The 22537-nt window shown below is 42.3% G+C and overlaps 1 protein-coding gene across 4 annotated transcripts in view; it reads left to right on the forward strand.

Annotated features, from left to right (window-relative positions):
- Positions 1-19086, forward strand: part of LOC111959417 (unconventional myosin-Ib) — a 151688-nt gene extending 132602 nt beyond the window's left edge. The window contains exons 15-32 of one of the 4 annotated variants that reach the window (XM_023980940.2): positions 158-220; positions 520-720; positions 1392-1618; positions 1833-2033; positions 3660-3753; positions 4690-4839; positions 5418-5486; positions 5590-5676; positions 6054-6140; positions 6814-6900; positions 8006-8092; positions 8964-9038; positions 9361-9495; positions 9738-9844; positions 10046-10178; positions 16429-16581; positions 16888-17018; positions 17233-19086. In XM_023980940.2, coding sequence (XP_023836708.2) covers positions 158-220; positions 520-720; positions 1392-1618; positions 1833-2033; positions 3660-3753; positions 4690-4839; positions 5418-5486; positions 5590-5676; positions 6054-6140; positions 6814-6900; positions 8006-8092; positions 8964-9038; positions 9361-9495; positions 9738-9844; positions 10046-10178; positions 16429-16581; positions 16888-17018; positions 17233-17365 — 2220 coding nt within the window. In that variant the 3' untranslated portion in view covers positions 17366-19086. The remainder of the gene's footprint in view (positions 1-157; positions 221-519; positions 721-1391; positions 1619-1832; positions 2034-3659; positions 3754-4689; positions 4840-5417; positions 5487-5589; positions 5677-6053; positions 6141-6813; positions 6901-8005; positions 8093-8963; positions 9039-9360; positions 9496-9737; positions 9845-10045; positions 10179-16428; positions 16582-16887; positions 17019-17232) is intronic. The other 3 variants (XM_023980941.2, XM_023980942.2, XM_023980943.2) reach the window with 3 other exon arrangements.
- Positions 19087-22537: the final 3451 nt, after the last annotated feature.

Raw genomic sequence — 22537 nt, forward strand, 5'->3', positions numbered from 1 at the left:
TTAAGCCACTCAGGTCTGTATAAGTAAGTCTAGGTGAGGTCAGGATTACACTACAGGACATTGCTTTGTTGGAAAGCCCAAGACATAAGTGAAAGTTAGTGGGGAAAAAGAGAAAATAGTAACCTGTTTGTAACCTCTTGTTCTCTGTTTGTGACAGGGCATTGAATGGACCAACATTGAGTATTTCAACAACGCCGTTATCTGTGACCTCATTGAGAATGTAAGTCGGTCTCCCTCAATGTCATCTGATTCTTGTAAAGCAAAACAAAGCAATTTCACAATATACATGAATAATTACCTTGAAACAATTTTCCATGATATACACATGGTTTATCACTAATGACCAGACATGATTACCTCAAATATGGGTTAACTTTGGTCTGTAATCAGTTGACTCTGTTTAGAACAATTATAATACTGTATCGTACATTTAGAATTTATTTTAAAGAATGTATTCTCAGAATAATATGTTAAGAGGAATGTGTTATAATAATCCCACTCTCTCCTCCTCTGTTGCAGAACCAGAATGGTATCCTGGCCATGTTGGATGAGGAATGTCTCAGGCCAGGCACAGTGACTGATGACACCTTCCTAGACAAGCTCAACACCATCTGTGCTGAGCACCAGCACTTTGAGAGTCGCCTCAGCAAGAACTCCAAGTTCCTGACAGACCACAGCTTGCCTCACAGCTGCTTCCGCATCCAACACTACGCTGGGAAAGTAGGGATGAGAAACACACTTTACATATACTGGGAGACTGTGTGGGACCCAGGGTTGGGGTCAATTCCATTTTAATTCAGGAAGTAAACTGAAATTTCCAAGTCCAATTTTAGGTTTATTTCCTGACTTGACTGAATTTAAATGGATAAATTAACCCCATCACTGCATCATAGACATGTATAACCTAGATATGACACTCTGGTAATCACTGGCGAGGAGAAAAGGTAGGATCAATACTGATTATAGTCAGACGAGCAGAGTGGAGAGGAGCGTGCAGATTGGGTTAAGAGCATTACCTGGAATATATCACATTCAGTGATTGTAAAAAAATAAATTAAAAAAAAAAGATCAGTAATGCAGAGGTTTTCCTTGACACATGATGGACCAGAATAGCCCAGAATATATCCTGCTTTAAAGACACTCTGGGTAAATAGACTTATAATCCCCATTTGGTCAACATCCCCCACAAACAGTGTTGCATTTGTATTAATCGGATTCAATCCATGGCAAGTATTTCCTCAGGATGCGTTTAGGATTGACAGTAAAGTACTACTACTCCTCCCTCTGGGTTGTCGTTCTTTTTATGGGGCAATAACAGATATTTTCCTGTGCTTCGTGTCTGAGTATTTTCATCACTGTCTTGGTGTTTTCATAATTGTCTTGTGGTCTAGGTGCTGTACCGTGTGGAGGGCTTTGTAGACAAGAACAATGACCTGCTGTACAGAGACCTGTCTCAGGCCATGTACAAGGCCACCCACAGCCTGATGAGACAGCTGTTTCCTGAGGGAAACCCTGCTAAGGTCAACCTGAAGAGACCCCCCACTGCAGGCTTCCAGTTCAAGGCCTCTGTAGGGGGACTCATGAGAAACCTGCAGAGCAAGAACCCCAACTACATCAGGTACAGTAAACCTAGAACCCCACCTACATCAGGTAAATTACTGTTCACTCTGAGGATCATGTATTCAAAAGGAACAGTATTGTGATCAGAAAAAAATCAACTAACTCTATAAGATCCTTGGGGCAGTATTCTGAGATCTGTGTTAACTCTGATCAGGTCCACTGACTACCGTTGCATGTCCATGCCATAGTGTCTGACTGTCTGTTCTCCTCAGGTGCATCAAGCCCAACGATAAGAAGGCAGCCCACATCTTCACCGACTCACTGGTGTGTCACCAGGTGCGTTACCTGGGTCTGATGGAGAATGTGCGTGTGAGGAGGGCAGGCTACGCATTCCGCCAGCCCTACGAGCCCTGTCTGGAGCGATACAAGATGCTCTGCAAGCAGACCTGGCCTCACTGGAGAGGACCTGCCAGGTAGGACCTCAGCTCTGCCTTTACAGAAATACTGTAGTTATTATCTGCCTGTTGGGAATATTTTATTTACCATGTGATGATCATAGAGTAAAAATATCTACCTCTTTCTCAATCAAATCAATCTAATGTATTTATAAAGCCTTTTTTATATCAGCAGTTTTCACGAAGGCCTTTTACAGTTTCCTTTCCCGTGTTTAGCAGTGTTCTAACTGGATAACAATGTAGCAACAGCAGTATAGTCATCCATGGATGAATTGCCCATTCATATCCCACCATGATACAATGATGTCAACAAGCCGTTTTGGGTTGGCTAGATCTGGTTGCGCTGGGGCATCAGACCATCTAACAGCTCAGTAATTTCCTTTACTTTGTCCAGGGCATGTTGAGGCAGTTGCCCCATATCTCTGCTGTGTGCCAATAACGCTCTAAGTCATGTTGCATTCACTGTAAAGGTATTAGGGATGGGCAAGGTTAATCGAACAGACTTTAGTATTCGGTTACCTGAGCGCACATTTTATTGCGGGGGGATAAAATTTGAGGCCTATTTTAACAATGAAAAAGCTTTGTCTAAATTAAATTATCCTTGTGACATTTTTACCTACAAGGATATACCGTGACATTTTAAATGATTAATTAATGATTAATGATTAATTTAACTTTTGAATGTAGTTTTTATAATAGTGCATTGAGCTACCGCTGCTCATTCAGCCCTGCAGACTGCCCTGACAACGGTATTTACTTAAAATAGCATCTCCACAATACATGGCACAGATCAATGCAAAACACTCACCAGAAACCCTTTTCAGAATCAGTTCTATCATGGCGAAAATCAGCCTTTAATTTCGCTTTTGATTTTAGCCAAACTACTGGTGAAAGGTAGCATGTCCGGCCCTGCCATATGCATTTGCATCATTCTGATTGGTCGAGAGTCAAAGCAAAATATTTTGCTTTATTTTTTTTGTTACTATCCGGATATCTTATGTCATATTTTTTACATTTTATTTAACCTTTATTTAACTAGGCAAGTCAGTTAAGAACATTCTTATTTAAAATGACGGCCAAACCCGGACGACGCTGGGCCAATTGTGCGCCGCCATATGGGACTCCCAATCACGGCCGGATGTGATACAGCCTGGATTCGAACCAGGTACTATAGTGACGCCTCTTGCACTGAGATGCAGTGCCTTCGACCACTGCGCCACTTGTGAGCCCCAATCACTCGGGAGCCCATATCATTTGAATAGTGAAATAATTTCAAATACCTATCCCTAAAATGTATTACATCGATTCCTATCTGATGTGAATTATACACGACAGCATATTTGGTGTCTAGTTTGTGTGCTTACTATACTCCTTATATGGTGTGTAAGTGGTTCATGAGGTTACATGTTTTCCTCCCACATGTTACTTCAGATATGGACTGTTATCGTCTTAGAATGGCATTCTTGCCGCCTGTGTTCTCTCTGCCTTATCCAATCCATCTACCGTCTGTCTCTTCCTCTCCCTCGGTCTGTCTCTCCCTTTAGTCCCCTATCTTTTGTCCTTTCCGCTTCATCATAACTATCCCCATGTTAAGAGAAGGGTCGTAACAGAATAGTTAAGAGTTGTACCTCTGTCTCCTTGTAGGGATGGAGTGGAGGTGCTGCTGACAGACTGTTCTGTTCCAGCTGAGGAGTTTGCATACGGACGCTCCAAAATCTTCATCAGGAACCCCAGAACGGTAGCATGACATGATATAACATGATATTGCAGAGGCACACCCAGTTGATCTGGACCCTGTTACTGTGTTTGATAGTATTAATGGTACTACGTGATTAAAAAAATATATATATATTTTTTTTATAACATAAGTCACATCCTTGGTGGTAACCCTTAACGTTGGAAAGAGCAGCATGCTCTGTAACTGGCATTTGTCCAGTTTTATTAGTACAGAAGATGTAGCCATAGATCATAAATGTGAGGAGACGGATGTATTCATATACAGTTAGACTAATGCCAGAATCCAGTTGGCTGATGCTCTCATGTTTGACCTGCGTTAAAAGGCTTCTAGAAGAAGGAAGTCGTGCCCCTCTACTAATTACGACGCTTAACAAACATTATGGAACATTCTGAGAACACATGGCTTCACTTATCCATTATACAGCGGCTCAGATAGGAGCATGTGGGGAAAAAAAGGAACATTTAGGCCTAGTCTCCATAGCATCATGGGCTTTAAAAACTGCAGTGGTGGGTGGAACAACATACTCTTTAGTCAGTCCAGGAGACAGCCTAAACAAACCCTGATCTCAAAGAGGTTTGTCCTTATCTTTGATCTACTGTACCTTCTTACCAGATTAGCTAGGTATCTCCATCTCTCAGCTGTACAGTGAATGTTCAGTCAGGCTGGTGGTATAGTGGGTTCTAGTCTAGGTCACTGAACTCCCATCCCCTAGATCTGTCTTTGAGGTGGAGGAAATGTTTGGGCACATATAGAAGCCCCTTATCAATCTCAAGATCTTGTGCTACCACACAATATTGTTCCAAAATGGCATCCTGTCTCATTGAACATGTCCGCTCATTCCTAAGTTGTACAGACTATGCTGGCGTCCCTAGTATCATAGTACATGTAGATGTTCCTATCATCCTCTTGATGCCCACCCTCTTCCTGTGTCCCCAGCTGTTCACCCTGGAGGAGAGGAGAAGGGCGTGTCTGGAGGACCTGGCCACCCTGATCCAGAAGATCTACCGTGGGTGGAAGTGTCGTACTCATTTCCTCCTGCTGAAGAAAAGCCAGGTGGTGGTAGCAGCCTGGTACCGCAGATATGCAGTGAGTTAGCTTTGCTCAACTATGGACATGCAGGCACACACAACTTCATACCAGCCTTTATTCAGTCTCAAGAGTAGGGTTGATAAATTCTGGAAACTTTCCCAAAGTCCCCAGGTTTTCCAGAAATTCTAGTTTGGATGATTCTCAGAATCAGGAGGGGAAAGGCAGGGAGAGAATCATGATTCCTCTCCTATTCATTTCTGGAGCTGTTGTACAGGTGTAGGTTCTTAATTTAACCAGTTTCTCACAGCAGGAAAATAATCCTGCAATAACAGGAAATGTGAAATATTGTGTGGATTATAATTAATGGACATTTTTGTATGGGTTGATACATTTCTACTTATGGCAAATCAAGTCTGCATTTTTAAGTGGAAATTACATACTTTAGAAGCCTTTTTAAAACTTGAATACACTACAAGTTTACATTTCCTACTATTCAGGAAATTTCATGCAACAGGGTGGTCAAATTAAGTTCCCAAATTCCCACAACTTAATATGCTAGCTATAGATTTTAGATTACTGTAGTTCGAGTTTACTTGTCTATTGAGCTCAGTGTTTTTTGCCTTGTCCTGTTTCAGCAACAAAAGAAATATGAGAAGATCAAGAGCGCTACACTAGTGATGCAGTCCTTCACCAGAGGGTGGAAGGTATGTCTATGTCAGCATGCCAGTCAAACACTATAAGAATGCATATTTTTCTTTGATAACACTGCAGTAAAGGTATGTTTTTAAACAAATTGTTTTTCTCCAGGCCCGCAAGATCTTGCGACAGCTGAAATACGAGAAGAGATGCAAGGAGGCAGTGACTACCATTGCAGCATACTGGCACGGGACTCAGGTACTAGCTCAAAAACTACCTAATGGCAACATAATAATTAGACAATGTAAAGACGTGTCGAATGAAGATATTGGGAAGAAAATTGATGGATTACTTATTATGGGCATCCACTGACTTTTTGCTTTTACAAGGTTTGTCTGTGACAGAGCCAGGTAGGGAAATACAGTATGTTAAGACATGGCTATGCTCAGGTCTCCCAGCTAAACTAGAGCAGTTCCACAGCTTTTTCCCCCTCTAGTCGTCTTCTGCTGGCTGATCTTACGACCGCTGCTTTTTATCACTCTTTCACTCTCTTTACCCCTCACTCTAATTCTTCCCTCATCTCACTCTTTTCCCTCCCTGCTCCCTCATCCTTCCACCCTCCTGGCCACCCCCAGGCCCGGATGGAGCTGCGGCGCCTAAAGACGGAGGCACGGAATAAGCATGCCGTGTCTGTCATATGGGCATACTGGCAAGGGACCAAGGTATTTAAGCCTGCTGCCATCGTGTTTTGCCATCCCAGCTGTCCGTCATCCCCCATGTCCCGCCCCTCCCCTTGAAACTGACCAATTAAATGGCTCCTCCTCATCCCTCTGTTGTCCCATGGTCCACTAATGTCGCCCCTCGTCTACCATTGTTTGTAACTCATGTTTTATTTTCCCTTTAATAGGTGTCATTTTGGAGGTTGTTGAAAGGGTTACCCAGTAACAAATCAATTACTTAAAAATCATACAATGTGATTTTCTGGATTTTTGTTTTAGATTCCGTCTCTCATAGTTGAAGTGTACCTATGATAAAAATTACAGACCTCTACATGCTTTGTAAGTAGGAAAACCTGCAAAATCGGCAGTGTATCAAATACTTGTTCTCCCCACTGTATGTGAGCTGTTCACAGTAGTCACAAAGTTTTAATCAATATAATTGATATTAGATACAATTAACTTCTGTCTACTTCAGGGAAACCTGGACTTTTGTACTAATGGTGCTAACTCCTATCACTCAGTCATAAGCTCCAAAGAGTAGTTAATGTTATCCTCCATTGCCTTAATCTTTCTGCTACTGCTACACATTTCTGTCTGCTTCTTATTGCTACCAACACCCATCCCAACGGGTATATTCTTTCCAAAACACAAACCATAAACCCCACCACTTCCCCAGGCTCGGCGAGAACTGCGGTGTCTAAAGAAGGAGGCGCGAGAAAAGCACGCTGTGTCTGTCATTTGGGCTGGCTGGCAGGGGACCAAGGTATTTGGGAAGCAGCCTGTCGTTGACAATATCTATCCATATCCCGCCGCTCACCTGTCATTTCCCCATCAAATAAACCCAGACCGATGCCAGACCCCTGCATTAGCTAAACATTGGTCTGAGCAGACCCCAAAAGGTCTCTAGCTATCCTCCCCATTACCACCACCCATCCTATCTATATTGCATGAAAAGGTGCCATACAACCCCTCATCCAATGTCCCATCGCATGCCAAAACAGAATTGAAATGGGGGGAAAGTCACCTAACCTACTGAAACGGAACAAGACCCCTAAGCCCCCATTCTAGCTCTCTCAGCCCAACTAGGTGCTGTTAGGTAACCTTGAATGGTTTAATGGAAAATATATAGAAATAGATGGCTGGAGTTCTGGTGACCCTTGGCTCTGGTAGATAATGGACAGGCCTGGGCACTAAGGGTGGATGGGGGAGGGGTGTGGTAAAGATACAGTCACTTAAGCCTCTTTGCTATGCAGCCTGATGGATTATAGCTGATCCAGACTCAAATCGGGGGGGGGCGCGTGCATCACACACACACTCGCACAGTGCCTGGAACCTTGAGTAGACCCTGTGCCTGCCATACCCCAAACCACCAACACACTCAGCTATCCTGGCATTGATTTCTCCTCCTTTGTTATCAAAGGTCAGGATGTTTGGGGGTGTGGTGTTTCTATCCCTCCCTGAGGCCCAAGCCTCACCTTTTGCATGCTGTGACTCTTTGCTTGCTGATTCCTTGAGGCTTACAGTGATTCATTTTTTTCAGTGTGCAGTGCAGTGTATAGAACCTTAGAGAAACCTGCTGACTGACTTGTGAACTTTGTACTTTGCTCATGCCCAACACAGCCATCTGTTTCAATCAAAAAAGTTATTGCCAAAATAGATGTACAGTACATAGACTACAATATTATTAAATGTCTATTTCATGATAATTGCATTCTTCCCATAGTGGGTTAAATTATCTTCAGGCTCTTGTTAACTAGACGTGTGATGTGTGTCCCCACACAAGGCAGTATCCCCTCCTCCATATCAGTCTCTTATTATTCCCATATTTTAACTATTTTCTTCCCTCTTTCTTTCCTTCTTCCTGACAGGCACGCAGGGAGCTAAGGTGCCTGAAGGAGGAGGCCAGGCGTAAGCACGCCGTCGCCGTCATTTGGGCCTACTGGCGGGGACTCCAGGTATACCTACCCTCCAGCCACTCCCTCCTACCCTCCAGCCACTCCCTCCAGCCACTCCCTCCTACCCTCCAGCCACTCCCTCCTACCCGCCAGCCACTCCCTCCTACCCGCCAGCCACTCCCTCCTACCCGCCCAGCCACTCCCTCCTACCGCCAGCCACTCCCTCCTACCCGCCAGCCACTCCCTCCTACCCGCCAGCCACTCCCTCCTACCCGCCAGCCACTCCTTGCCCTGCCCAGCCGCTCCTTCTTTGCCCTGCCCAGCCGCTCCTTCTTCTCCTTCTTCCTCTTTGTCTGATGCTATATCTACTCCATTATCTCGTCCTTTTCACCAGTATTATTGTAGTCTGATTGACCCCAATCCTCTCATTAATTGACTGCACAATGTGCACGTCACCTTTGCACATCACAGAACAGCTGTCAGAACCTGTTAACAATTAACTGACTCCAATCAGTGTGATTTAAATTGACCTCATCAATTTATTATGTAACATCTCATTTTCAGCAAAAACATTTGGGAGAAAATCCCATTATGATTAAAGTTGACTTGAGTGCTCAACAGTTTACATATAATATTTTATGACTTTGTACGTTGGGTTCATTGTTTAACGAACCACATCTGCCTGTTGTTCTAGTGCAGGGTTCTCCAACCCTGTTCCTGGAGAGCTTCCTTACTGTAGATTTCTTCTACAACCCTTGATAAGATTCATTGGTTTAATTAAAACTAGGGTTGGAGTGAACCTACAGGAGGACATCTCTCCAGGAATAGTGTTGGAGAGCCCTGTTCTAGTGTCATGTCAATCAGTGTTGTTGTGATGTCATGCCTCAAATCAGATCACTATGGTGATGATCAGTTGTCTCCTTGGTTATAGGTTCGCCGGGAGTACAGGAAGTTCTTTAGGGCCAACGCTGGAAAGAAGATCTACTGCTTTATCATCCAGAGAATTGTAAGTGGGAGCATGAATGTAAGCTGGTCCGAGTTGGTAAGACGACACAATCAGATCTGACCAGGCTAGCATGAAGGAGCTGTCCATCCCTTTTAAGCACTGATGGACAGTGTTTGTTTGAATCACTAAGGGGACGGTTTCCCAGACACAGATTAAGCCTAGTCCTGCATTAAAAAGCCATTTAAATTGAGAATCTCCATTGAACATATTTCCCGGACAGGGCTTAATCTTTGCCTGGGAAACCGGTTCTATATGTTCCTGAATTTTAACAGTAATCCAAGTCTGAATGGAAGGTATTGAATATATGCCGGTCTCCCTTCAGATGCAGAAGTACTTCCTGGGTCTGAAGACTACTGTGCCCTCCATGTCACCCATAGACAACACCTGGTCGGCCCAGCCTTACAGCTTCCTGGAGGGAGCTCACACTGAGCTCAGGAGGATCTTCCACCTCTGGAGGGTCAGTTAGTTATTATCTTTGGCAGTTCTTTCAAGTGGTCATCACAAGAGTCAAGTAGTATATGACACTACCCACCGTGCAAATCTGGTCAATATGATGCCATTATAACCAGATTACAACCTGGTTGTAAGCTGGTTGTACGGATGTATAACCAGTGTTGCACTCTGGCTTTATAGTTTACAGTACGGGGGACATCAATATAACAAACTTCCCAGTGATTTATGTGTATTTTGAATGATCAGTGCAAGAAGCACCGGGGACAGTTCACAGAGGAGAAGAAGGCTGTGTACGAGGAGAAACTGGAGGCCAGTGAGATCTTCAAGGACAAAAAGGCTCTGTACCCTAGCAGGTATATCATATCGTCATTTTTTATTAATACATTACATAATGTTTGATGTAACGCTTATGTTGTAAGCTAATGTTCCAAGCAATGAATCTGGCAAAAGAAATCCTCTGAGTATAGTCTATGCATTGTTGCGGGTTCCTCTCTGTTGCGTCCTTCGGTCCATGGAAAGTGCTATATAAAATGCATGCATTATTATTATTTCAGTGTGAGCCAGCCTTTCAAAGGAGACTATCTAGAGATCCATAAGAACCCTAAGTACCAGAAGCTGAACAGTGCCGTGGAGGAGAAGGTGCTACTGGCTGACGTGGTGAACAAGATAAACCGGGCCAACGGCAAGGCAAGTACCTTTCTCAAAGTACCTTACCGCTGCAAAATCAGATCGACAAATTCAATACTGTTGCCCTATGTACATAGTCATTGAACACTGGTCACTTTAATAATCAGTTGAATACATTGTTGGACAACTGACTAGGTATCCCCCTTTCCCTAAATGTGTACATACTGTTTTACCCACTTTATACAGAGCCTTCAGAAAGTATTCGCACTACTTGACTTTTTCCACATTTTGTTGTGTTATTCTGAATTTAAAATGGACAAAATGTATATTTTTTTCTCACTGGCCTACACACAATACCTCATGTCAGTGGAATGATATTTTTTATTTATATTAGAATTGAAAAGCTGTAATCTCTTGCGTCAATAAGTATTCAACCCCTTTTTTATGGCAAGCCTGAACAAGTTCAGGGGTAAAAAATGTGCTTAACGGGTCACACAAGTTGCATGATTTTTGAATGACTACCTAATTTCTGTACCCCACACATGCAATTACCTGTAAAGTCCCTCAGTCAAGCAGTGCATTTCAACCACAGATTCAACCACAAAGACCAGGGAGGTTTTCCATTGCCTCACAAAGGCACCTATTGGTAGATGGTTAAATTAAATAAATAATTGAATATCCTTTTGAGCATGGTGAAGTTATTAATTACAGTTTTGGATGGTGTATCAATACCCCCAGTCGCTACAAAGATACAGGCGTCCTTCCTAACTCAGTGGCCGGAGAGGAAGGAAACCGCTCAGGGATTTCACCATGAGGCCAATGATGACTTTAAAACAGTTAGAGTTTAATGGCTGTGATAGGCGAAAACAGAGGATGGCTCAACAACATTGAAGTTACTACACAATACTAGCAGAGTGAAAGGAAGGAAGCCTGTACGGAATAAAAATATTCTAAAACATGCATCCTGTTTGCAACAAGGAAATACACTAAAGTAATACTGCAAATAAACTCAGCAAAAAAAGAAACCTCCTTTTTTCAGGACAATGTCTTTCAAAGATAATTAGTAAAAATCCAAATTACTTCACAGATCCTCATTGTAAAGGGTTTAAACACAGTTTCCCATTCTTGTTCAATTAACCATAAACTATTAATGAACATGCACCTGTGGAACGGTCGTTAAGACACTAACAGCTTACAGACGGTAGGCAATTAAGGTCACAGTTATGGAAACGGAGGACACTAAAGAGGCCGTTCTACTGACTCTGAAAAACACCAAAAGAAAGATGCCCAGGGTCCCTGCTCATCTGCGTGAACGTGCCTTAGGCATGCTGCAAGGAGGCATGAGGACTGCAGATGTGGCCAGGGCAATAAATTGCAATGTCGGTACTGAGACGCCTAAGACAGCGCTACAAGTAGACAGAACAGACAGCTGATCGTCCTTGCAGTGGCAGACCACGTGTAACAACATCTGCACAGGATTGGTACATCCGAACATCACATCTGAGGGACAGGTACAGGATGGCAACAACAACTGCCCGAGTTACACCAGAAACGCATAATCTCTCCATCAGTGCTCAGACTGTCAGCAATAGGCTGAGAGAGGCTGGACTGAGGGCTTGTAGGCCTGTTGTAAGGCAGGTCCTCACCAGACATCACCGGCAACAACTTCGCCTATGAGCACAAACCCACCGTCGCTGGACCAGACAGGATTGGCAAAAAGTGCTCTTCACTGACGAGTCGTGGTTTTGTCTCACCAGGGGTGATGGTCGGATTCGTGTTTATCGTTGAAGGAATGAGCGTTACACCGAGGCCTGTACTCTGGAGAGGGATCAATTTTGGAGGTGGAGGGTCCGTCATGGTCTGGGGCGGTGTGTCACAACATCATCGGACTGAGCTTGTTGTCATTGCAGGCAATCTCAACGCCGTCCGTTACAGGGAAGACATCATGTGGTACCCTTCCTGCAGGCTCAGCCTTACATGACCCTCCAGCATGACAATGCCACGAGCCATACTGCTCGTTCTGTGCATGATTTCCTGCAAGACAGGAATGTCAGTGTTCTGCCAAGGTCAGCGAAGAGCCCGGATCTCAATCCCATTGAGCACATTTGGGACCTGTTGGATCGGAGGGTGAGGGCTAGGGCCATTCCCCCCAGAAATGTCCAGGAACTTGCAGGTGCCTTGATGGAAGAGTGGGGTAACATCTCACAGCAAGAACTGTCAAACTTGGTGCAGTCCATGAGGTGGAGATGCACTGCAGTATTTAATGCAGCTGGTTGCACACCAGATACTGACTGTTACTTTTGATTTTGACCACCCCCCCTTTGTTCAGGGGCACATTATTCCATTTCTGTTAGTCACATGTCTGTGGAACTTGTTCAGTTTATGTCTCAGTTGTTGAATCTTGTTATGTTCATACAAATATTTGTACATGTTAAGTTCGCTGAAAATAAACGCAGTGAGAGGACATTTCTTTTTTTGCTGAGGTTACATGTGGCAATATGAAGTGTTATGTTTGGGGCAAATCCAAAACAACACATTACTGAGTACCACTCTATATTTTCAAGTATAGTGGTGGCTGCATCATGTTATGGGTATGCTTGTAATCGTTAAGGACTGGGGAGTTTTTCGAGATGAAAAATAAAGTGAATGGAGCTAAGCACAGTCAAAATCCCAGAGTCAAACCTGGTTATCTGCTTTCCACCAGCCACTAGGAAATGAAATCCCCTTTCAGCAGGACAATAACCTTAAACACAAGGCCAAATCTACACTGGAGTTGCTTACCATCAGTGAATGTTTCTGATTGGCCGAGTTACTTAAATCAAATCTAAATCTATGGCAGGACCTGAAAATGGTTGTCTAGCAATGATCAACAACCAATTTGACAGAGCTTTAAGAATTTAAAAGTATAATGGGCAAATGTTGCACAATCCAGGTGTGGAAAGCTCTTAGAAATGAAGACTCAGAGCTGTAACCGCTGTTAAAGGGGCTTCTACAAAGTATTAGCTTGCGTGAACACGTATGTAAATTAGATTTTTCTGTATTTTTTTTTTTTTTAATGTGCAAACATTTCTAAAAACATGTTTTCACATTGCAATTAATATGAGGTATTGTGTGGAGATGGGTTAGAGAAAAAATATGTTTAATCCATTTTGAATTACGGCTGTAATACAATGTAGAATAAGTCAAGGGGTATGAATGCTTTACGAGGGCACTGCATGTGTATATACTGTATTCTAGCCATGACTACTGCTGTACAAACAGTACATTTGCTATTCAAATACTGTCTATACACAATGCTCATATACACACTACACTCAGTGGCATGTTTATTAGGTTCTCCACCCCGTTAATGAAAATGGCTTGCTCCTACAGACAGTGAGTCATGTGGCCGTGGCTTGTTATATGAAGCAGGCAGACAGACATCAAGGCATTAAATTACTGTTTGATTGAACGTGGGCAAAATGAGTGACCTAAGCGACTTTGAGCGTGGTATGATCGTCGGTGCCAGGCACGTCAGTTCCAGTATCTCCGAAACTGCTGGCATCCTTGGCATTTCACGCACGACAGTGTCTCGGGTTTACAGAGAATGGTGCGACAAACCAAAAATGTTCAGTCAGCGGCCGTCCTGTGGGCGAAAACAGCTCATTAATGAGAGGTTGAAGGAGAATGGCAAGAATCATGCAAGTTAACAGCCAAATAACGGCGCAGAACGGCATCTCGGGATTCATAACTCATCAGTACATGTCAAGGATGGGCTATTGTAGCAGACGACCACACCGGGTTCCACTCCTATCAGCTAAAAACAAGAAGCGGCTCCAGTGAGCACGCCATCACCAACATTGGACAATTAAGGAGTAGAAAAACATCACCTGGTCCGACGAATCCCAGTTCCGTCAAGCTGATGGCAGAACCAGGATTTTGCGTAAGCAGCATGAGTCCATGGCCCCATCCTGCCTGGTGTAAATGGTACAGGCTGGTGGTGTAATGGTGTGGGGATTGTTTTCCTGGCACACACTAGCTCCCTTGATACCAATTGAGTAACGTTTGAATGCCACACCATGTAGAATCCATGCCCCAAGGAATTCTGTCTGTTCTGGAGGCAAAGTGGGGTCCGGCCCAATAATAGATGGCTGTACATAATAAACTGGCCACTGAGTGTATATTTTTATTCTGGACTCATTGCTCTTTCTGATATTGCTCATTCTGTTGTGTCGTAGCCCTTACACTCATGCCCATATACGGGTTGAAAATGACAGATTTGGAAACTGGTGAGTGCATAAATTGGAATGCATTGACTGCAGTAAGATTCTATACGTGTCAGAGCTCAGGGTTTCTTCTTCACAGCTCTGTATGGATTTCGACTGACAGCCGTTCTGAACTTGAATGCCGTGCGTGACAAATAGAAAACTACAAGTGTGCTTGCTCTAGTTCCTCAACAGCACAGCTAGGAGAGCTCAGAAGTGCAACCTATAGTTGAAGACTCTTCTTTGAGTCATACAAGTGCATTGAAATTACTTTGGAACTGTGCACACTTTGTAGAGTTGTGTGGCCACTTGGAAACACCAGTTAGTTCTCTCACTTAAACCATTCATTGTTGTCTTATGTTGCACATCATTTTTCAAGAATATTCTTATGTTACTGAATGTATTTTCATTATCAACAAGTGCATTGAGTACAGTAAATGTAAAATGAACATAAAATCAGACGTGTAATGTTAGGATTCAGTCTTGACAGATGAACTGTTGTCACCTTTAAATATTTTCCCATCTCTTAACTGTTCCCTTTCATTTTCTACCATGGTTATGCATATGATTTCCATATTTCTTCAGTAACAAACATTTCAATTTAGACCTATGCATATAGGCCAATTCCCACGAGTGTAAGGGTTTATTTTCTTGTTCTTTTGTTAATCAAATCAAACTTTATTTGTCACATGCGCTGAATACAACAAGTGTAGACATTACCGTAAAATGCTTACTTACAAGAACTTAACCAACAGTGCAGTTCAAAAAGAGTTAAGAAAATATTTACCAAGTAGACTAAAGTAAAAAATAAGAATAAAAATGAACACAATAACATAACAATAACGAGGCTATATACAGGGGGTACCTGTACCGAGTCAGTGTGCGGGGGTACAGGTTAGAGGTAATTTGTACATGTAGGTAGGAGTGAAGTGACTATGCATAGATAATAAACAGCGAGTAGCAGCGGTGTACAAAACAAATGGGAGGAGGGGGTCAATGTAATAATCCGGTGGCCATTTTATGAATTGTTCAGCAGTCTTATGGCTTGGAGGTAGAAGGTATTAAGGAGCCTTTTGGTCCTAGACTTGGCGCTCCTATGGGACTCCTAATCACGGCCGGTTGTGATACAGCCTTGCAATGTATTGAAAATCAAAACATAAAGCCCGAAGTTTGTAGAACAACTAAAGTTACATCAATAACTCTAAATTAAGCATAAGGAGTACCTATTTCTTTGTTAACCGCTCAAAACAGAATAGTGCGGACTCCCTCAAATCGTTTGGGGGAAATATTTATTTTATTCAGCTTTGTTCAATTGTAGTCTTCATACTATAAAATAATACCATGGAATTATAAGTAAATCTTGTCTACTAAATGAACTAATGTAGCCCTAGCCATTTGGCATAGCCACATCAGGACCTAACATAAGGACCACTCAGAGTATGCAATTATTTTCTACTAAAATATACATTTTCTTCAAATAATGCTTCTTTAGACCTAAAATAAATAACGGATTTATTGTGATGGTGTAGGCTATATTATATGGATGTATTAGACTTTTTAAAATGGCTTGCATGTGTGGAAGCCAGGAGATGCTAAATGTGTTTGTTAATTAATGATAAATTACCGTGAGACCGACCAGTTATTTGCTTAACAATCACCGGCTGACAATTTTGTGACCGCTACAGCCCTATATGTGACCAATAAACATTGATTTTGCCATCTCTACGTCACCTTTAACTGAAGCCTTAGGGGGTCAACAGTCTGACAGGCCTGAACAGGACTGTGGCCCAAACTCGTCAGTCAATTCTATATTATAAGAGGATGTCTGTAACTATACTGTACAGTGGAAAACGTATGTTTTACAGATACAGCCTACCTATTGTTTTATACCACTATCACCAAGAATAAATGCAATTTTTACGATAAAGGTGTTTATAAGTCTATAAGTTATTACTTTGTTATTATGATTTTACCATGCACTTTCTAGGTAAATAATAATTTCTGTACCGTAAAATAAAGTGTTACCAAATTCTTAGGGTTTTAAACCTAGCCTCTCGTTGTTACAGGGGTCACCAAGGCTCTTCTTGCTGACCAAAAGCAACTTTGTCTTAGCTGACCAGAAGACAGGCCAGGTGAAGGCCAGCGTGCCGCTGCCAGACCTCACCAGCGTGTCGGTCAGCACTCAGAGTGACGGCTTCTTCGCCCTCAAGCTCAAAGAGGTGATGGAGGCAGGGAGCATTACTCCATCTGCACTGTGATGCACTTACACATGGACATCCATCTAGCTAACTATTCAGCTGGCAAAGCTGGTTGAAATGAACCTGCTTTGCTTGCTGCATATCAACTGGTTGCAAACTGATTCTAATGTCATTTCAACTAGTTTTGCCTGCTGTGTATCTAGTTGTAATAGTAAAGTTCTGTTTTATAACTTTTAATGTAACAGTAAGATGCTAATCATGGAAAGATTGGGTAGGCATATTGACTTTGAAATTACTAACACTCTTCTCTGTATGTTTAACCCATAGGGCTCTCCATCAGCTGCCAAAGGTGACTTCCTGCTAAGCAGTGAGCATCTTATTGAGATCATCACCAAACTCCACCGCACAGGGACCACCACTGCAGACAAGGACCAAATCAACATTGATATCTCAGACGAGTAAGAGAGACGTCGCCGTGTTGACTTTACATTGCAGTGCTGTTGTTGTTTCTCTTCGTCAAGTCTTGGTCCCATATGTGTTTGTGATGTCTTGGCAACTGCTACAGTCATTTATCATGTTTTCACAAAAATATCTAGGATCAGGCTAGTTAAATCCCAGGAAGTGATGTCAGAGGACGTTTCTAATCCTCCTTCCTCTTTGTCTCCCTGGCAGGTTCCTCGTTCAGTTCAAGCAGGACAAGGTATGTGTCAAGTTCATCCAGGGGGGGCCTAAGAACGGCACCAGTGCTTCCTGCAAGCGCAAGAACAACCGCCTACTGGAGGTGTCTGTGCCATCATCGCCATAGAGACGACACAACCTCACTGATAGGGTTGTCATGACAGTTCACCATCAGACCTAAACTCCAGCCCCACCCCCAATGACTGTGCAATTTACGCTACTTTTTGTTATTTGTCAATATTCATTTCCTCACTTTTCAGTTGTCCTCAAAGTACATGTCTTCTCTAAGCTTTACTCAATATACATGTATGTACAAATAATTGTTCTAAACTGTTATCTTTTTCAATGTGTAATTGAACAGTGTAGATCCATATCCTTATAAATGTCATTACTCAGACAATAATTCAGTGGTTTGGTGCACAAGGACCTCCCCTATGCCCCTTATGAAAGCTTGTGATTGGTCAGATGGACAGGAAGTTGTTAGAATTGTCAGGAAGTTTCCAACCACCACAGGAAATGAGATGAACCCCAGGGTTCCCAAGCCTACCCTATGCACAGTTTTTTTAAAGTTATTTATCTGGATTTTGCCTATGGAAAGGATGAAATGCATTGAAATTGAATGAATAGAATGGAAGTCCCAATTCAATCATTCATCCGTTCTATTCATTCTATGTGTTTCTACTTAGCCGATAGGCGAAATCCAAATACCGTAGATAACTTGTGAAAAACTGGGCCCAGATGACTATCCTAGATTCCCAGATTTAAGGCTGGTCAGTCTTTTTAGTTTTCAATGGCCCTCTTGTGTGAAATGTAAGGGAAATTAGCTATTTGCCTGGAAGGCTGCCTAGGCTAGGCTACACCATCTCTAGCATTCCTCCTCCCTTTGGCCTGAGTAAATCAGTAAAAGGACGCAGCATGTCGACAGACGGAACACAAGATTAAGTTCTACACTCTGATAGACGTTTTCTCAAGCACATGCTGTTGAGAGAAACACTCACTCACTGACTATCATACACATCAGCTATACATAAGCTAAGATGTAGACCCAGCATGGATAGAGTATGTAGGGGTAAATTATAGTGTCCTTATGCTAGTTCTCTTATTGCTGTGATGCAGAAATATCTATGCTGTTTTTGCCATCACAATGTAGGCAGTTAAATTTTTTGTAGCCCCATTCTGGCTAATAATAAATGCAGTGTTTATCTTGGGACTGGCCCCAGCTGTTTTTTGAGTGCATATGACCATATAGTACATTCTTGAAGTTTTCAGAAATCTAGCAATCACCGCTTTACTGTCTACTCTACCTGTGCACAGACTATACTTTATACACACACAAGCCAATGTCCCTGATCTTTGAAATTAGGAAGTCTATTGTAATATGATATTCTTTATCAGGAGGTTTCGTGGGAGTTTGGACTGTTGACTTCAAAGTTAAACAATTGGGTTCTCTGGTGGTGGAGGTTGTAGCTCAGCCAAACTGCTCTAGATCACATTCCTATAGATCCTGCTGGGGTATTTTAATTATTAGTAATTTCACAGAAAAACCACAGGTGGACTTTGAGGAATGTTTTTTTCCTTGCACGGGGAGGATGTTGTGCTAAATCGAATGATGTTTGTTGCTTCTCAGTTCTGTACAGTTTGAGATTTCAATGCAGTTTGCTACAAGGTTAATAACTCTCGCGCTTCTGTTTATATTTGAAGTAAAATATGAAAATAGAAACGCAAAATGATGTATGCATTCTTGTCGTGTGCCTAATGTAAGACAGAAAGAACATGCAAGTGTTTCAATAGTATTCAATGTAACACATTTACAAGTAATTTTTTTAAATAAAAAAAAAGCAATAAATACTTTGACTTTGTGATTGTGTTGGTTTTGAAAGAGTGGAAGCGTATGGGCAATTCCACTGACAAATCTGAGTCTCCACATCACACTAACTGGAAGTGCCCATATGTACTGTGCATGTTCATCAGTTCAGTTTATGATCTCTCAAGACAGATGTTTTCCAGTCATCAGCATTACCAGGCATCGACCGCTAACCATTGATGCATACACACAAACATTTTAGCTGTACATTACAGTATATCCATCACAACACAAGTAATAATCTTAATGAACTCTCTAGAGCTCCTGTTATTGTCTTTTCACATCTGACCGTCCACAGTAGACCTACCATACAGTACTTAATGCCCCGTCCACTTTGTAAACCCTACTACCACTTCATCCATTAGATCAAATGACAGTCTGAGATGCTATTCATCAGTAGTGTATCAGGTGAGCTGAGAGAGAGGCCCTTTGTCCCACCCTCTCTCTTTCAGCTCTCCTGGTACACTGATAGTAAGGGGTGGACCGGAAGGGCCTGTATGTAAGACGACCCGACCAGGCAGCTACCCAGATGTTTTCCATCACATCTGGAGAGTTGTTCTGGGTTAAATTCCGCGGCTTAAGGAGGCTGCCGGCAAGAGGCCCCTGAGGAGCAGCCCTCGACAGATTGTGCACAGCACAGATAGAAATAGCCCACAATTATGGGCTGTCCCGGTCCAAGTTCCCACCATCCTGTAGTCCTCTGGATGCTGGGAAAGGAAGGTGTGGCCTAGTATCCTGCTGAGAAGAGAACCAGCCCTCTGGGAAGGGCTAACAAAGAACAGAACAGACAAAGCATTACCTCATGTTACGTAGCTACATGTAATTGACAGTGAATAAGAAATCAGAGCTCACAACGTTCAAATATGAACTATGAACCCAATTGCAATCATTTGTTTGATTCATCACAGTTTTGCTTACTAAAGCAGCACCTGCTTGAGTGTAAAGTTGAGTTTGGTGGTCTGCACAGAGTTCCAATACTTTTAGACCTAAACACCTGCATAATATAATCACATCAGTGATGTTAATATACATACTGATGTGACCCTCAGGTATTTTGAGATTTCAGTTACAGAATCCTCTGGCGCCACCAAGTGGAACTTGGTACCATCTTAGATCGGCTTCCGGTATTCTGTTTCACCCTACTGATGGGAAAGATTGACTTATCAAAAAGGTCCGCAATAGTAAATCATCCCTCTTATATCTACAGTTGAAGTCAGATGTTTACATACACCTTAGCCAAATACATTTAAACTCAGTTTTTCACAATTCCTGACATTTAATCCTTGTAAAAATTCCCTGTCCTGTCTCAGGTCAGTTAGGATCACCACTTTATTTTAAGAATGTGAAATTTCAGAATAATAGTAGAGAGAAGGATTTCTTTAATCTTTTATTTCTTTCATAACATTCCCAGTGGGTCAGAAGTTTACATACACTCAATCAATATTTGGTAGCATTGCCTTTAAATTGTTTAACTTGGGTCAATTGTTTTCGGGTAGCCTTCCACAAGCTTCCCACAATAAGTTGGGTGAATTTTGGCCCATTCCTCCTGACAGAGCTGGTGTAACTGAGTCAGGTTTGTAGNTTTCGGGTAGCCTTCCACAAGCTTCCCACAATAAGTTGGGTGAATTTTGGCCCATTCCTCCTGACAGAGCTGGTGTAACTGAGTCAGGTTTGTAGGCCTCCTTGCTCGCACACACTTTTTCAGTTCTGCCCACAAATTTTCTATAGGATTGAGGTCAGGGCTTTGTGATGGCCACTCCAATACCTTGACTTTGTTGTCCTTAAGCCATTTTGCCACAACTTTGGTAGTATGCTTGGGGTCATTGTCCATTTGGAAGACCTATTTGTGACCAAGCTTTAACTTCCTGACTGATGTCTTGAGATTTTGTTTCAATATATCCACATAATTTTACTTCCTCATTATGCCATCTATTTTGTGAAGTGCACCAGTTCCTCCTGCAGCAAAGCACCCCCACAACATGATGCTGCCACCCCCTTGCTTCACGGTTGGGATGGTGTTCTTCAGCTTGCAAGTGTTCCCCTTTTTCCTCCAAACATAACTACGGTCATTATGGCCAAACAGTTCTATTTTTGTTTCATCAGACCAGAGAACATTTCTCCAAAAAGAACGATCTTCTTCCCCATGTGCAGTTGCAAACCGTAGTCTGGCTTTTTTATGGCGGTTTTGTAGTGGCTTCCTCCTTGCTGAGCGGCCTTTTAGGTTATGTCAATACAGGACTCATTTTACTGTGGATATAGATACTTTTGTACCTGTTTCCTCCAGCATCTTCACAAGGTCCTTTTCTGTTCTGGGATGGATTTGCACTTTTCACACCAAAGTACGTTAATCTCGAGGAGACAGAACACGTCTCCTTCCTGAGCGGTATGATGGTTGCGTGGTCCCATGGTGTTTATACTTGCGTACTATTCTTTGTACAGATGAACGTGGTACCTTCCGGCATTTGGAAATTGCTCACAAGGCTGAACCAGACTTGTGGAGGTCTCCAATTTATTTTCTGAGGTCTTGGCTGATTTCTTTTGATTTCCCCATGATGTCAAGCAAAGAGGCACTGAGTTTGAAGGTAGGCCTTGAAATACATTCACAGGTACACCTACAATTGACTCAAATGATGTCAATTAGCCTATCAGAAGCTTCTAAAGCCATTACATCATTTTCTGGAATTTTCCAAGCTGTTTAAAGGCACAGTCAACATAGTGTTGAAAAAATAAAAAATAAATAAAAAAAATAATAATTAAAAAAAATAACTAAAAAAATAAAAATATACAAAAAATAACAAAAATAAAAATAAAACATAGTGTATGTAAACTTCTGACCCACTGGAATTGTGATACAGTGAATTATAAGTGAAATAATCTGTCTGTAAACAATTGTTGAAAACATTACTTGTGTCATGCACAAAGTAGATGTCCTAATCGACTTGCCAAAACTATAGTTTGTTCACAAGAAATTTGTGGAGTGGTTGAAAAACGAGCTTTAATGACTCCAACCTAAGTGTATGTAAACTTCCAACTTCAACTGTATGTGCAGTCACTGTGGGGATGACTTCCTCGATGCAATTATTGATAAAGCCAGTGACTGATGTGGTGTACTCCTCAATGCCATCGGAAGAATCCCGGCACATATTCCAGTCTGTGCTAGCAAAACAGACCTGTAGTTTAGCATCTGCTTCATCTGACCACGTTTTTATAGACCGAGTCACTGGTGCTTCCTGCTTTAATTTGAGCTTGTAAGCAGGAATCAGGAGGATAGAATTATGGTCAGATTTGCCAAATGGAGGGCGAGGTTGCGCATTGAAACATGCTGATAGAAATGAGTTTAAACTGATTTAAGTTTTCCTACATTAAAGTCCCCGGTCACTAGGAGCACAGCCTCTGGGTGAGCGGTTTCTTGTTTGCTTATTTCCTTATACAGCT

This window comes from Salvelinus sp. IW2-2015, linkage group LG36 (genome assembly GCF_002910315.2).
Source record: "Salvelinus sp. IW2-2015 linkage group LG36, ASM291031v2, whole genome shotgun sequence".
NCBI lineage: Eukaryota > Metazoa > Chordata > Actinopteri > Salmoniformes > Salmonidae > Salvelinus > Salvelinus sp. IW2-2015.